Source organism: Dromaius novaehollandiae, chromosome W (genome assembly GCF_036370855.1).
Source record: "Dromaius novaehollandiae isolate bDroNov1 chromosome W, bDroNov1.hap1, whole genome shotgun sequence".
NCBI classification, from domain to species: Eukaryota; Metazoa; Chordata; class Aves; order Casuariiformes; family Dromaiidae; genus Dromaius; species Dromaius novaehollandiae.
Window position 1 is genome coordinate 47584326 of NC_088130.1, and position 16916 is coordinate 47601241.

A 16916-nucleotide genomic window follows, 5' to 3' on the forward strand; every position below is an offset into this window, starting at 1 on the left:
ACGTGATACAAGTTAAGCAGTTTTAGCGCTTTCTCTTATGTTTATGTACTTGTTGAACATCAAGATAATTAGATATTTTTTAGTTTTCAATGATCAGGTATGATTCAGGTATCTTTTAGGTCAGATAAACAAATACATTTTGTAAACATAGAGATGAATTAATATACTTAGGAGACTGTAATAGTATTTATATCAAATAGTAATTAATATTAAATGGCTTGCCCAGCAGAATTTGATTATTCTCAAGTAACCTAAATTTTGCTAAAACAATTTTCATGCTTTGCAATAGATGAGCTTTGACGGAATGACTCCCCACTTGTAAATTGCTTATTTTATATTTTTTCCAGGTAATATAATAGAACAGCAGAAAACAATACAAGGATTTATTGGGAAGAGACTTAGCAGAATTTTGAGACAAGCGTTTTTACTTTGCATTCATACTGCCCTTAGTCATGATTTCCAATGAGCGAGTCAAAAATTCTAGAAGCATCTAGTAATGGAAGAGACTATTTTCTTTTTTTGTGTTTATATATGTTTATATTTATGGGCATTTTATCTTTCAATTATTTTGGAGACATACACTTTTTGCTAAATCCTACTGATGCTTTTTATTTATGGTTATTCAATATCACTGTGGGCAACCTGTTTCCTTACTTCATTTTAATTGCTGGGAACAGGTGTAGTCCAACTGATTTAGTGGAATTTTGACTATGACTCCAAAAAATGTGTTTTTTGAAAGGATATTTTTGCTGCTGCTGCCAGTAGCTAAAAGAACGTATTTCACAAACAGTGACTTACAGATAAAAAAAGTGTCTTAAATAGGATTAGAAAATGTATGCACCCAAATTTCTGATTTGCTACCAAATTCTAGAGGTTATGACCCTCCATAGGCACATTGCTTTCTGACATTTATTTCACTGGTTATCAACAGTTCTGCTTCTTGCATGTCTTGACACAGAAGAAAAGCTGAGTGCCAACATCTTGCCGAAGCAAGTGATTCACCCGCTAGACAATCCTCCACGTACCCTCTCCGAGGGCCTCAATTTCGAAGGCATTCTTGGAGCGAACTGAGCTCCCTGTGAGATAGCACAGTAGCTACTCATTTATTTTAAGAGTCAGCTGCTGATAGCTTTCTTTTTTGCATCTTAATGTAACATTTCGGGGTTCAGAATGCCACACCCAGAGTTGAGAATACGATTCTGTGCAACTCTAAAGAGGTGCAAGCCTCTGCCTCCTCTGATTTTGCAAAGTGAACGGATCGCCAATCTGTAGACCACTCTGATGATAGCAGGATGGTCTGTTCAGCCTTCTGCCTGTTGTCTGTTTGCTTTTCACAGAACACTTAAAAGATTAAATGGGAACAGGAGATCGAGTACAAGTGATTTTTAAGTGCTCGGCTAGGCAGGGGCATCTGCTTCTATTTCCTGCTCAAAAGTCTTAGCCATTTTATATGAAATATTTGTGGGAGAAAATACATGCAACATTCCTTCGAATTTGGACCAGAACTGAGGAGTCATGATCATGTTGCTGAAGACCTGATGTACTCGTTGTCATTCTTTTTTGGTCTCTGTTTAGCATTAAGTTCTTCCTGCGTAGTGGTGTATTTTCTGCCACAGAGGCAGAGAACTTTCTTCTCTCCTTTGTCCCTCCTTCCCCCGTTTTCTAGTAGGCAGGTACTTACCGTACTTTGTGGAGGAGATCAGCGATTTGGGGTTAATGCCCCAAATGCCTGAGGAAGATTGAACCTGGCTATTCTGCGTGAGAATTGTAAACACTGAACTACTGTAGATAAGGAGGCAGTACCTCTATTAAAAAGCAAAGAACGGTTTGATTTTTTTTAAGGAAAATGATTATATACCCACTTTGGAGTTCTGGATTATAAACCCCAAATGGAGGACAGTCCTCTTTGCAGCCCACTTTAGGATTCTGAATCTAAGCAGAAATAAGATGGAGCATAACTCTGTCAGTTCTTCATTGACTAGTGTAGGTGACTCCCACCAAGAGATTCTGTTCTCATGGATCTTATTTTGAGGTGGGTGAGTATATACATAAACATTTGCATATGTACAGGGAATATCAATACCTTGCATAGTACTGTGGAACTGCTTTAAAGTGTCTTCAAGTTAGACAGAGATGCTTCAGAGTTGGGCATGCAACCCTGAAGTTTGGATTACTGAAGTAATTTTCCAAAAATAAATCTTAGGTGATTTTATTTTTTCCCTATTATGTGGATGTGGAAGGTGTTTGGCGTTCCACCTCTTGAATTTTGCTTCAGTTCCACTTCCCAGATAATATTATGTTTCTGCAGCTGCTTGCGTATGAAAGGCAGTTGCACTCTTGACAGTTTTAAAATAATCTATGTGTAGGATTTATAAGTTGACTCTGATCCAGATAATGCAGATATGCAAGCATAAAGGTGAACATGCTTATGAGGAATTCTAATACTATGCTTGCAAAATCTCCAGCTCAGCTGTTACAGAGAAAGTGGTTTGGGGGAGGTCTTGCGTTTTTATTTCGTTAGCGCTTTTCTTCTCCCCATTATGCTGTTGTGCTAACGTAAATGAGAGTTGGTTGGTAGCAAAACAGGAGGAGAAGGGGGGAAAAACAACATGAAGAAAGAGGGAACAGAGAGGTCCTTAGACCTGCCTCTGTTCAAATTACTGTTTTATTATCTGCTTCCTAGTAGAACCAGCAGAGCAGTGATAGGAAGAGGAAAAACAACAGCTGTGAGAAAACGGAATTAAGAGAAAAAAGCATTCATGGTAGGGGAGGGTGGAGTATTTCTATCTGAACCAATAATCCAGTTTCTATACAGTCCAGTAAAGCATTCATCTTTCCATCTGTTCACTGGGGAAAAATGTGTTGCTTACAGTAATCGGTAAGGGATGTAAAGAAAGTCTGTACTAGCCTTATGTAATAGAGAGTTCTGCTTTAATCACTGAAATGCACACTCAGATTTGTTTCATGGTAGTGGTACATGTCTACTTTACAGCAAAGTACTCTTCTTTAACCTGAAAGTTTTTTAAAAACAAATAGTAATATAATACTATAAATAGTAAAGGAAATCTACTTTTATCAAGTTAAGACTTATTTAACCTAAGGCAGTCATTAGCCAGCTGATTTGTGTTTCCAGGCATTTAAAAATTATTACCATCTTGGGAAAATGGTGATTATAATTTAGTTATAAGACCATAATATAATCTCATATTTTTCCATAATATTAATTTCTTGGGGCCTTTACTGACTTTTTACTGAGATTTTAATTGTTTGTATCCATATTTTTGTAGTGCACGCCAAAGTGTGGTCCAGGATTTAAGCACCGAATTGTTCTGTGCAAAAGCAGCGATCTTCTAAAAACTTTTCCAGCTGCTCAATGCCAAGAAGAAAGCAAACCTCCAGTCCGCATCCGCTGTAGTTTAGGTCGATGTCCTCCTCCTCGCTGGGTTACTGGAGACTGGGGACAGGTAAGATAGTCCATATAAATGTTATATTATTATAATAGTATTATAGTAGTATTATAAACAGCAACATATATTGCTGTTAGTCTTCTACACACCAGCACCTTCTAAGGATAAAGGTCTAGTGGAAACCAAGACAAGGCATTTCTGTGACTTTTCTTTCTTTTCCCGTTTTTGTCTCAGATTGAAATGTGAGGCAGAATGGTGGTTGTCTGCTGGACTATAAGACAGGACTTGCTGACAGTAAACTGGTTTCTGTAGGATGAGTTTTCATATGCATTATTTTTACATTAATTAATCCTTATTACAGTTTTTGTGGAAGGGGATGTCGAGAGGCAGCAATGTTGGAAGGTTTAATATTTTTAAAACACATTGAACTCAGCTGAGGAGCATGATGGGAATATAAAGCCAATTGCCATCTTAGTAAATGTACAAAAACGTATGCAGCAGCTCTAAGAACATTCAGAGAACTATAAGATTTTACATAAAATATGTTTAATTACCAGATGAGGATCGAAATTGTTACAGCAGCGGCTGAATGGTGTTGTGCACAGTGTTTCTATACAAGTTACACTGAGTTTCTCCCTATCGTTCTGATTTAGCATCTGAAATATGATTAGTGGCTTGTTATTAAATAATCACTTGATATTTCAGTTTCTAAGTCTGATGAGTAATTTACCACTAATGGAAATACCTTAGCTTAACTAATCAAGGGACAATCATCTGTGGTATTACAGTGTAATTGACTTGCGAGCCATCTTTTCTTTTATGCTAGTTATCTGGATGCATATTTATCTTAAATCGATGCAAGTCTTTAAATCATTGTTTAGTTACAGAAATAAAATTTTTTTTGAAACTGCAAACTACTTTTGTTTGAAAACTACTTTCCCTTTTCCTTAAAGAAAAAAATTTCTAGCAGATTTGAATTCTTCTTGTCTTTGGATTTTTTCTTTGTTCAAAACTAAGATTTCCCTCTTGAAATCTTAAATTCACAGATGATACAAGAAATAGTGTAAATTATATTCTCTTATTTCAAATATGAGCTCATTCAGGGAGCTAATATTGCATTGTGTTTTATTTTCTTTGAAAGACAAGTGCGCTTGTATACACAGTCAAAAATGAAAAATTCTGAACTATTTTATGAAAAATATTTTTCTATTCACCAAGTATCCTCGGATGCCTGTGCTTTTTTGTATTTGTGCATGTGTGCTGCTCGTGATTGTTCTCCTGTTATCTTGCTTTGTATTTAAGAATTGGATCCAAGTTGTTTTACGTTATCTGTCTTATCTTTAGTGTTCTGCACAGTGTGGTCTTGGGCAACAGATGCGAACAGTACAGTGCCTCTCATATACCGGACAAGCATCCAGTGAGTGTCCAGAAACACTTAGACCTCCATCAATGCAACAGTGTGAAAGCAAATGTGACAGTACTCCCATTTCCAACACAGAAGGTAAATTTGCCATCTTAAAATAATTTATTCTGAAAAAACAATGTTATAGCATCAATTTATTAACAAAACATCAATTTATTAACAAAAGCCTGTGTTATATTATCTCTCAGACTGTGCTTTTTTTTTTTTTTTTTTTTACAATTATTTTCCAATCAGTCATTGTAGTTCAAAGTTGAAGTGAATAATGCAGTCTTCTTTAAAGACATAGGTTCTTAAAAAAAAAACGTGGGGGGAAGAAACCTATATTGCCTAAATCATAGACAAAATGCTACCACTTTTTATCATTAATTTTCCAATTTCTTTGTTGGTACAATATGCACTATTGTGACAGAAGGGAGAGCATGATATACTACTTATGCACTGAATTTGTACATGCTCCAACAGTGGTAGCATAACACACAAGAGGCAAAAATAGTTTATCACATGTTCTTTGAAGAATCAAATTAGATTGCAAATTTAATGTTAAACAGTGCTACCATTCTGTTCTTACACTTTAACTTATTTTTCAGCTTCTTCTGATTGACTTTGAATGTCCTGTATTTATAATGCTTGTTTGGAAATAATTACAGTATTTTTTACATGATACAGCCTAATTTAATCAGACTGTTAACTAACTGCATTGTAAAATATTTTATTTTGAGAATATATTAAATAATATTGTCAAAATATTGATGTTTATGAAAGGCTCCAGTTGTGGAGTCATGAATTCCCGAGGTAAGCCCATTGGGAAATGAAGAATTCAGTTTTCAGGGTAGAGTTCAAGTGCTAGACAGTTAAAACAAACAAACAAACTCATCAGGTGAATATGTTCCATTTTGCATATTGAACAAAAATATTGCAGGCCAAAGGCAACTCAGGATTACCATAATTGTTTTTTTGGTACATGCGTCTTAAGACTACACAGCAATTAAAGTTCTCTTAAAACTGGTATTCCCTAAGATTTGAGTGCTTGACTTTGCAATGTCACTAATACTCCCTTAACATAACTTTTTTTTCTGCAATATAGAGTGGAGTATCTTTTGCATAGGTTCTCCAACCACTTTGGAGTTTAATAACCTATTTATATGGAACAAATACTCTCTATTTATATGCAAAAAAGACAAATTTACGCTACAGTTTTCCCTCATTTGGTGTTTATTTCATACTTTCTCTATCCATTCAGGTTCACAGCATAGATTCAAAGTTGTTATGAAAGTTGGTCAAATAGAGTTGTCTGTAATAAAATGGAGCATGCTAAAATCTTCTGAGAAATATGCTAATGATTCTCCATAAGCACTGTAATTCATTGCTTGGAAGTTTTAATTTTAAAAAGACGCTTATCATCCCATGTTGTCATTTGAAAAGCATCCTTATAATAGAATTTTTCTTAGTTATTTTAATTTTTATTTTTATGTTAGTGCTCTTAAGTAATCTTTAGGTGATGATTATCAGTGTAGGAAATCATCTGCCCTTTAAAGCTCAAACGCTAACTGTTATTTTATTTCCAAACACAGATGGTGTCTTTTTCCAAAGAAAGTAAGTTAATAAAGTACTGTAAGTGGGCATGGTTTAGTGTCAGCCTCCTTTTAATTTCAAGATGAAAAGGTCATGTCATTATTTATAGTCATTACACTAGTAATTCTTTAATATTATCAGGAAAATATGATGATCTTCTACAGATGTGGACACCATCAGGGGTTTTGTGTGTGTGATCTATGGACACTGGGTGGCCATGGACTACTTTAAAGTGGAACTGTGCACAGTAACTATGAAAAGCGAGCTTGTTGGCATTAGTGTTTTCCAGGGGCCTACACCTTCACTGGAAAATTTTTGGGATCCACAAATTGAAAATGTTGAAAACCACTTACTTGCACAATATTCCAGATGGACTTCAGCTCTTTGGCCTCCACTCTGAGTTGGCCAGGCATGAGCCAGCTTCTTACTGACAGCCATGCAACCTCATTAGCACAGTACATTACTTGAGCTAGTAAGTCCTAGGAAAAAATAAGACGAAAAAGAGATAGTACAATCTCTCCTAATAAATACAGTTCCCAGCAGTCACATTGCCACTTGGCACCACATTTTTGCTTTTGTCCACCATTGAAGATATTTACTGGAAACCACTGATTATTTGTAAGCTGTTAAGCATGGCTTACAAATAAATGTATTCTCCAAGTTAATTTAACAATTTAAAATACATGCATCCTTTGAGAAGAACCTGGCCACAGTCCATGAAATATTATAAGTGCTCTATTCCAAAATTAGACAAAAATTTTGTCTTTGAGGTGGGGTTTTTTTTAGATATTTTTGCAAATATTTATTAAATATATATCCTAGTTTGTAAACATTTTATAGCTCCTATTAAATACTGAATATAAGTAGTACAAACTGTGAGTGTATGCAAATTAATGTGTATGGATTGCACATTTTCTGCTTACACTTCTGACCTTAAACAAAATCCTTCTAGACACATTAGGAGCTGTCATCTCTTAAATTAACAGGTCAAATAACTCAGTCCTTGGAGTCTTCCTGACCAAATTGCTTGCATTAGTAAAATGTTACCCTTTAAACAGGGAGGCACACTTTTTGCAGCATACCAGAGGTGATGGCTTTTTAGGTTTCAAGAACTAACTAATCCTAAAGAGCACAACTGATCTCAAGTCTTTATTATGTAAAAATCTGTTATTTTTGGAAAGATCAATCACTTTTATTTTATCTGAAAGCACACTCAGTTGCTTGGACAATTCCAGTTTTATAAAGATATTTTTTTTCCGCATTTAAAATGATAATTTGTCTCTAGTCAAGAAATGTTCGAGTTTTTGAGTATGTTTCTGTTACATACCTGCAAGTGCAGTTGATACCACTGCAACTTCAGACACTTGTGTTTGGCAGCCTGGACTAGGGATGTGTGTAGAAACCAGCTGACAGCAGCTATAGCTAGTGGATGGGATGGGGAAAGTGAGAGTGAAAATGAGTCCAGTCTCTGCAGGGGCTTGTAGGATTCCCCTTCTGTGTTTTGGGCTACATGGGCCAAGACCCTGTGTTATCAGAATTTTCCTTATTCAGTTGCAAGTGGGCTTTGCACTCAGTGGATCCTTCCTTACTCTCTGCCGAGCTGCATAATCATGTCTGAGCCTATTCTTTTCCATCCTCATCTCTCTCTCACTGCCTCTTTTTGTCCGTGTGACTTACCAACACAGGAAGCACCATCCCTTTCTTCTGCAGCGCAGTGCTGAACTTCACTCGTGCTACTAGGCAAATCCTAGTAAGGACCTGCTGGCCACAGGACAGGATACACACTACTGATGCAAGATCTGTGGTCTGTCCCTCTGTGTGTGCGCGTGTTTCATGTTTCTGTGTCCCCCTCTCTGTGTTGTGGGATGCTTCTGCACTTATCTCGTGCATTTGGGCTGTGGAATACTGGAAGGTTCAGTGCTGCAAGGTGTAGAGAGAACATTGCGGTATTTCTTTGTAGATGTATTTGTGAGAGGGGTATACTGTGTCTGTGTGTGCATGCTTCTGTCTCTCCTCAGGTGGGGGAAAATGCCTGTCTGAAGTGTCTAGATGTCAGGGAAGGAGTCAGGCCTCTCCAAGGAATACACAGCAGAATATAAGTGCTTGCACACAGAGCTTTTGTCCACCTGCCACCTAAGAGCACTGCCTTGTCCATGAGGCCCCACCGTGGGGCAGAAGGAACTTCAGCAGCAGATTGTGGGCTTGCACCAAGGTCAGGCTACCTGAGAGGATTCCCTTCCAACTCCAAATCCCAGCAAGCCTCCTAGTTCCCTTCACTCACCAAACTCCAGTGCTCCCAGCCTAATGCCTGTGGGCACCATTCAGCAATTTCTGGAGAATTTAATTTTGCTGACCCACGATAAGAATATATATGTTCTTGAGGAACCTTGAGCTACTCCACAATATAAGGATCACATTGGTAAAGTTCAGAAGTGCTTTCTTGGGGAAAGTGTAGGTTGTTTACATGAAACAGCAAAGTCAAAATTCTGGGGATACAGAAGTAGTAAAAGAAAGTTATGATAAATCTTGTCACATTTAACATCTGCTTTAGCTCTTTGTTTTCTGTGAAACAGAAAACCTCTGTTCATTCTGTCTTCATTAGAGATTGAGTATTGTAGACAAGGTTTTGACAGGCTGCCACTGATGAGGGTAGCATTACATTTGCTGTTGGAAGTGAACTGCAGACAGCATGTACCATAGGATTCGATATATTACTTAGAGTGATTTTATTCTTTACATATATATGGCTGCTGAATCTAGACCGCTAAAGGTCATCTGAAACTTCACCTGAAACACTGTTTTATCTATTTTTATGTCATTTCAGTTTTCCTTGTATTTTGTGTGGTATGTTGTTGCACTCTCTTTAGCTGAAGGCACAGTGACGTTCTGTGATTTTATTACTACAATGTGATACTTAATATCATGGTATACTTTGATCTGGCCACAAAGTTCAGGAAAGGAGAGATTAATACATGTGGTTTATTGAAACTTATTAACAGTAGTTACTAGGAGTAAGAATAGTTCTGCTAAACCTCTTCCATTCAACCACCGTCTTATGAAGAATAGGCTATTTCATCAGTCACCGTATCTATTTCAAAACTGATTTTTAAAACAGAAGTTGTGGGCAACTTCCAGAATATTGTGTCTCACTGCTATCCTAATGGCGTGGGCTGAACAGGGTCCAGTTTTAGTCAATTGAAAGAACAATGTAAATAAAAGTAAAATGGAGATGATTTCAAATCCTATTTTTAGTAAAAATACAGTTAGTAGCTTTACCTGTATTTAATTAAATACAATGTATATGAGGTTTATTTTGAGGATTGAGTGAGCTTTTGCTTCTCATCAAGATCGAGTGAATCTTTTTATTCCTCACATCATTTATAATTCACCCCTGTCTCTCCCGTGTTCCTAGGCCTCACAAACTCAAGGACTTTAAAAATTTCTGGAAGATATTTGACCTCTTTGGGGATATTTTTTGAGTTAAAATAGGGACCTTATGCAATTGCTGGTAGAGGAATGTATCTGTGCCTTCAGTGCCTGTGTTTCAATCCACTGCCCCCAATAGGTCTTTTATTCCTGACTTCCACCTCTGATTCCAAATTAAGATTAAAAAAAATAGGAAGTTAGTGAATAAAAATGTTGGGTAGGTGGAGTAAAAAATTACTGTGAAAGCATTGTATTTGCGTTAATGAAATGAAAGCTTAAACCACTTCATGCCTCTGCTTGTCCAGCTAAAAGCATGCACATTGCCATTATCAGAAATACCATTCAGTACAGACCCTGAAGTTCAGGTTCTCACTAATGCTTTCCTCAGTTCAAATACTAAACATTCACATCTGCACATAACTTGCTACTACAGTGTGCTTACACCATGAGCTCACTATCCATAACTACCTGTACTGGAGGAAAAATAGTGTACTAAGAGATTGTATGTAGAAAGAAGACAGATAGGAACAGTTGAATGATTGTACTTGCTAATTGTGGTTGTTTCACCATTACTTTTTGCTTTTCATACCTGTTTGGTATGTCTGTCTGCTGTCTCTTTCATATTTGGCTTACAGACATCTTGGAGCCATGGACTGTTGTTCTATCATGTCTTGGAGCAACAGGATCCTGGCCTCCAGTCGTCTTCACTTCTAGATATTAGATCAATGCAAATATGATAATGTTCAAAGTACTGCTAGTTCCTTTCCTTTTTATTCATATTTTCTTCACAGCTGTTGTAATTTGAGAGAAATTGTAGGAGGAGACCAGTGTCAAATGCAGTCCTATAAGAGTAAAAACTTAAAGCATTCTTTTGAGAAAAATTAATTTCTGGAAAATTAATCTGATTTCTTTCTTCCCACCTCATAGTTTTTGCAATTCAAACTTGTAGGTTTTGCTTTTTCTCCGTATACATCTCTTCCATCTTCCTACACATGAAGCAAAGCTGCTTGCCAAAGTCCTATTTTAATATCAGCCTGGAAGAAAATGTCCAAGTGCTTCTACTGAAAACATAAATCCCCTATCAAGCACCCATCAGAATAGCCACTCCAGTGCAAAGCAAATCCAAAGTAGCTACATCTGAGCTGTAAAACCTGAGCTCTCATACTACTGAACTCTCAGATTCAGCTGTGAACTCCAACTATATCAGAATAAGAACTGGACATGGACCAAATTATTCCATTCCCTATTCCCACCTTGTTTCTTCAGAAAGGGAACTGAGCCGGAGGACAATCACAGCATACTCCAGCAGTGTTGTTGTAATGTGCAGCCACAAGTCACTTTAGATACAACCTGTGTGGGATGGAAAAGAAGGAATCCTTATTCCATGTGGCAGAGCTCTTGTTCTCCCTTCCTGGGAGACTTACCTGCCTATATGCAGTAAGCTCAATATATAGGGAAAACACAAGCGTAAAAAAAAACCCACTTACATGACTATTACAGGCATAAAAATGCTTTTCCTCCTGCATTAAAGAAAGTGTTGATGTGTGGAACCAGGCCTAAAATAAAATTGGCCATGCAGTCAAGTCACACTGTTTATTCATAACACTCTTTGTTTTCTCCATCCCTGTTAGCTGCAATGCGTATTCTATTTCAAGGATTTTTACAAATGCATAGGCATAGTACCAAATAGTGCGAATCGTGTTAGATTTTGGATAACCTCTCATGGATGAATAAAATAACTCCTGAGAAAGAAGCTATAAAAGTATTATAAGAAAAATGACTCATATTTCCTAGCTGTCTAAAGTGATCATTTATCCCAATAAATGGTAATTCTTTCAAGATAAAGTGGGCACACTTCTAAATGTCTGGGAGAGAAGCCCTGCAAACATTTTTATTGCTTTTTGAAATATATTGTATGTACTAAGCTGGACTAGAAAGAGTAGTTACAAAGAGGGCAAGGTGGACGGATAGAGCAGAAGCATGCTAACTCTCAATTTTTCTTTGTACTTTAACTTGTATTTCTGATTTTTTTTTCTCTTTAATGCCCTCAATTATTAGAGTGCAAAGATGTGAACAAAGTGGCATATTGCCCACTGGTGCTGAAGTTCAAGTTCTGCAGTCGAGCATACTTCAGACAGATGTGCTGCAAGACCTGCCAAGGACACTGACCGACAGAAAGCATGAGAATGTGCCTTGTTATTATCATTGTGGAAAAGTGTCCATCGAAGAGAGCCACACAGCGGAATGAGATTGACGTCCTTGCAAACGCATTACCCTGTGGAAAACGTAACCACTGGTCAGCCCCAGCTGACAGGATTTCAATATTATTTTAACTTCTGTGAAGTGGGATTTATTCATCCAAAGTGCTGGACACAGTATGAGGAGGGCATGCCAAATTGGAAAGATCCACACAACACATATAGAATAGCTTACTGTGGAACATTTGTGTTCTTTTGACTAAATTCAATAGTCTGTTTACCTCCTTGGACCATTAAAATAATTTTTATTATGGACTTAGCAATGACACTGAATCCATTTGTATTTAAAACTGTTTAAAATGTAGCTGTTATGACTTGGTCTACTATGGAAGTAAAGAAGAATCAAAAAAATGTTAAGTCATAGCTTTAAAATGTTAACTATTTTATCTCACGACACAGCACCACAATTTAAATTATAAAATGAGTTTGGAAATGTTATTTAAGGAGCAGAAATAAAAATATTGTATTTTTCCTTCATTCCACCTAATTCCCTTTGGAGTAATCCATATTTCCTGAACACTGCTGTGAGCCATATATAAAGCTATACTAAATAGAACAACCATGAGGGACTTAGTTTTAAGAGGTGCAACAGTTATTGCAGTGGTGCATGAAATACAAGTGTGCTATGAAGTGAAATGAAATCTGTGTTGCAGGTTTATAGCCATCTTGCCATTGTACAAGTGAAGCTGAGATTTCCACTAAAAGGGAAAATATTTCAATATTACAGAGGAGGCAGGCTCCAATAGTGGTGAAGACTGTATTGTCAAGTCTTTCACTATCACTGTACTGGTTGCCTAAAACTTAACACTTCGACTCCAGCTCACTTTTGTTTACATCACTAGCCACGAAGAAGAAACAGCTCTGTGGGCATCTAGTTCTGTTTTACATGTTACTTTTGACTTTCCAACACCAAGGACTTCCAGTGCAAAAGAAAAGCCTACTATGTAATAACAACAAGCCTTTGCAAAATTTGCTAAAAGTTAAAATGGATTCCAGATGTTCCCATCTTTGATACTGTAGTGGGAGGGCATTTGTTTGTAAGAACGAATATGTGAATGTGCAGTTCAGGAAACCGCAACAGAGTGGATAAGGATTACAACCAAAGAATAAAAGACTTGTGGAGATATCTAGGTTCTGTTCAAATAAAAGGTCAAAAGTGTGCCTGACCCAAGAGGCCTGTTGGACTGGCAGGAGTAAGGCACACTGGAATAGGTATGGCTGGAGTGAAGTCTGGCCACCTTGACCTAAATGACCAGGTATATGTATAAAGCTGGATCTTATATAAAGCTAGGGGCGGCTTTCAGTGTGAGACTGGAGCAAACTCATGCCTCTGGATTTGTAGTTAGATGCCGTAACTGCTCTGCTGCCATACTCCACTTATTTCATATTACCATATTTTTAATGTTCACCAAATATTTCGCATTTAAATGTGAAACCAAACTACTTAGGCAAGTCACATTCAAGAATCTAGCATAAAAAGTTAAATGTCATGCTCCTCTTCCCCTTCACTTCTCAATAACAGACTCAACAAGGAGATAAGGAAAGTGGGTACTTGTTTATATTAATATATTGTACTTGAACACTTGCAGTTTGCAGCAGGTACTTGATGAATGTGCTTTTGTGTCCAACTATGCCTCCTTTGTTGTAGTGCAATTAAAATTATGTGAACAGTAACTTGTGTTAAAAATTCTAACTCAAATAGCACTTTCTTAAAAGAAAAAGTACTCTCAGTGAAAAAAAAATGTTCAGAAAACCATGTGAGATTGAAGTGTATCAATGTATTTAACCAATAACAAGCCAAATGTGTTGCACACTATTTACTAATGTGAATTAACATGGAAAAATGGATATTTTTAACAGGACTTGTACTATGAATCCCCCTCAGCATATTGACAATCTGTATATGGGGTTTTGTGTAGCCCTCGTGTTCATGATCATCAAATTCCAGTCATCTGCTACCTCTTGCTAGTGTTTTCACTTCCTTACACCTGTGACCAGTGGAATTCATTTTTGGTTGGCTTGCATATATTCATATATGCTTATCTGCTGATCTCATCACCATGTAAGCAACTCCTGTTAAAACTGACACCAGTAGAACAAAAAAAACAGTCTTTGAGAGTTGCGTATATGGATTAATGGCAGTATTAGTCCTTCTCTGTTAAGCGAATCAGCTTTTGATATCCTGTTGACAAAACACCTTGGTGCTAGCATGCCCTGGTTAGGTCAAAAATACGATAAAAGGGAAAGGGGTTGCTATGGCATTCTCTAAGCAAGAGGCCTCTTTGTATCAGGGTCTGTTTTTCTCCAGGGCATAACTGTGTTTATCAGCTAATGTGTCTTCTCAGCTAACAAGGAAAGGGGTTTTTTTATGTATTCAAAAAGAAACCTTTTTTTTTTTTTTTTTTTTTTTTTTTTTTTTTTTACCTCATTTAGGACATTAAAATTGTAAGGAGTGTTTCCAAAGACACATTTTGCTCTCTTTACTGGTGCTAGAACACTAGGGAGTCTGATGTTTACTCTGCAATGTAACAGCACTGAGGTTGGAATTTAAAGAACTCCCTGGAGCAACATTGAATTGTATTGTTAAAGGGAACAAAACACAGAATGTATTTGGATTTACAAACTAAGCAACACTTCAGACTAAGACCTAAAAGTGAAACCTAATTCAGAGAAAAATAATTGGTTTCCACAGCACAGTTCATTGCTGCTGCTACACTGTAGCCATCTATATAATCTAAGCTAAATAGTGTTATATTCCTAAATAGCGACAATAGGACTATTTGTATAGGCTATAAAAATGACAGGCCTAGAATCAAATAGTAGAATACTAAATATGCAGATCAGTCTGGTGCCAGTACTTCCACTGAGCAATGCTACCAGCTAAAGAAGATCAAAACTGAAAGAAAAATCTCCAGATTAACCCTCAAGGTATATACACCCCAAAATAGTCCATTTCATTAGGAACTTTATAATGGAGTGAATGTCACATAGATATCCTTAATAATACAGACTGAAATTACCTTTGTATTATTGTGATTAGTTGCTTATTATTTTATACTCAGTATTAATGTGGTACACTGTTACTTTATTATTATTATTTTTTGCTTTTGTAAATTATATTCTAATTTATTGTCATGTTTCTTAACACTTGTTCTACGTGCATTCTCCTGCTTGTAATGAAAACAAAAATATTGTAACACTTGATGCAGTGAAATTCCACACCAGGCACAGATTTGTTTTAACATAGATAATTTAGTGAAATAAAACTGCAGCTTTTAAGAATGATTCCCATGGTACTGTTGTCTCCCTGACTTACAGTTGCTAGAATTCTGTATATTTACGTTTGCTTTATCAGATGCATCAAAATACATATAAGATGTTTTCTTTCAAGTTACATCTCTATGTTATCCCAGAATTCTGTCCTTGACAGCAGCAATGTTTGTCATATATAAGGAAAAGAATAAGGAGAGGGAAAAGTCAAGAACACGATCATGAACATTATTAGGTAATATTTTAACCTAAGCAATACATGCCAAAGTAGATCAAGAATGAAGTTAATGGCAGCAAAATATCCTGTGCTGCTTGGAATGATTTCACTGACAGCCAGACAGTAATAACAATAATAATAAAATGTCCTTCTTGCATTGAGCTTTTAAGGTTTTAAAGTTTATCTAAAGGCATAATGTTATTAAGTGTAAAGAGCAAAGTCATTTCAGAAGACTTGATGCTTAGGTCATTGTTGCTGAGAGATGCTTCCCTTCTTACCTGATATGGTAAGAATAGCCTGTATTGAAATTTCTGATCAAGTTCTGGGAGATATTTCCTGTTTCTCTGCTTTCTCTGGAATAACAGTTAAAATCTATTTTCTGTTTTAGTGAAAATAATCACTCTACTACTATGTGTAAGATGTCAAAGAAAGAACAGAGAACCTTAAATATTTTGATAAGCCATTTAATAATTTTGGTTATTGTTTCTTTTGTCTTCTTTTTACTCATGAGAACTGAAAAAATAATTCCATGTTTCAAAGGTACTGATATTCCCACCTATATGTTATAAAGAAATTTTATTGCCCTATGGAGCAGAAATTAAAGATGGAATAGACTTAGTAAATTACATAGTCTAATGATAGTTTTCTCTGGGACTCCAAAACTGTTGACTTTTCCCCCATACGTTCACACTACAAATTATTACCTGATAGGTTTTCTACTGTTGTTCAGTTCTGAGTATTATTGTTTCCTCCTTGAGTAATTGTGTTTTAGATTACGACAAACTGCATACACTGAGACAGGTGGTCTTATGTTTCCATCTTTCCATTTTTCATACTTTTGCTACCTTATACTTAACATCATCCATGCTGACTGTAGAAGTCCTGGCACACAAAACTCCCTTCAGTCTTCTAAAGTGTACTCTGCCTACACCTGAACTTCCCTCTAGAGCAAACTCTGGTATTATAATTCTGAGTTATGTTTTTTCAGTTCATTCCTTTAAGATGCTATTTTTCACTAGATTCTGTTTTTACCTGTTAGGCTGAAACTAGCAGATATTGGAGTCTGTGTTTACTTTCTGTAAGATGCTGCTTATCCATTCTCAGATTTCCCTTGCTATACCCCAGAATTGTTTCTTCATCAATAAACTATCTGGACTTCATGAATGACTTTTAAATATCCTCTGTAGAATGCTGAACAGGCCTTGATTATTTTGCTGGCTTCTTTTTTTATTATTTTTTTTTTATATTATTACTAGGAACTAAGATCCAAGACTCTTCTGCAGACTTTCTCTGCAATAGACTTTGGATGAGTCCTGGGAGTCTCATCTGGAGTAAGTCAGTCA

At 36.4% G+C, this 16916-nt stretch overlaps 1 protein-coding gene across 7 annotated transcripts in view; it reads left to right on the top strand.

Moving 5' to 3' along the window:
* Positions 1 to 15371, top strand: part of ADAMTS6 (ADAM metallopeptidase with thrombospondin type 1 motif 6) — a 165053-nt gene extending 149682 nt beyond the window's left edge. For all 7 annotated transcript variants that reach the window (XM_026106722.2, XM_026106716.2, XM_026106717.2 and 4 more), the window contains 3 exons: positions 3288 to 3464; positions 4752 to 4908; positions 11887 to 15371. In XM_026106722.2, coding sequence (XP_025962507.1) covers positions 3288 to 3464; positions 4752 to 4908; positions 11887 to 11996 — 444 coding nt within the window. In that variant the 3' untranslated portion in view covers positions 11997 to 15371. The remainder of the gene's footprint in view (positions 1 to 3287; positions 3465 to 4751; positions 4909 to 11886) is intronic.
* The last annotated feature ends 1545 nt before the right edge of the window (positions 15372 to 16916 follow it).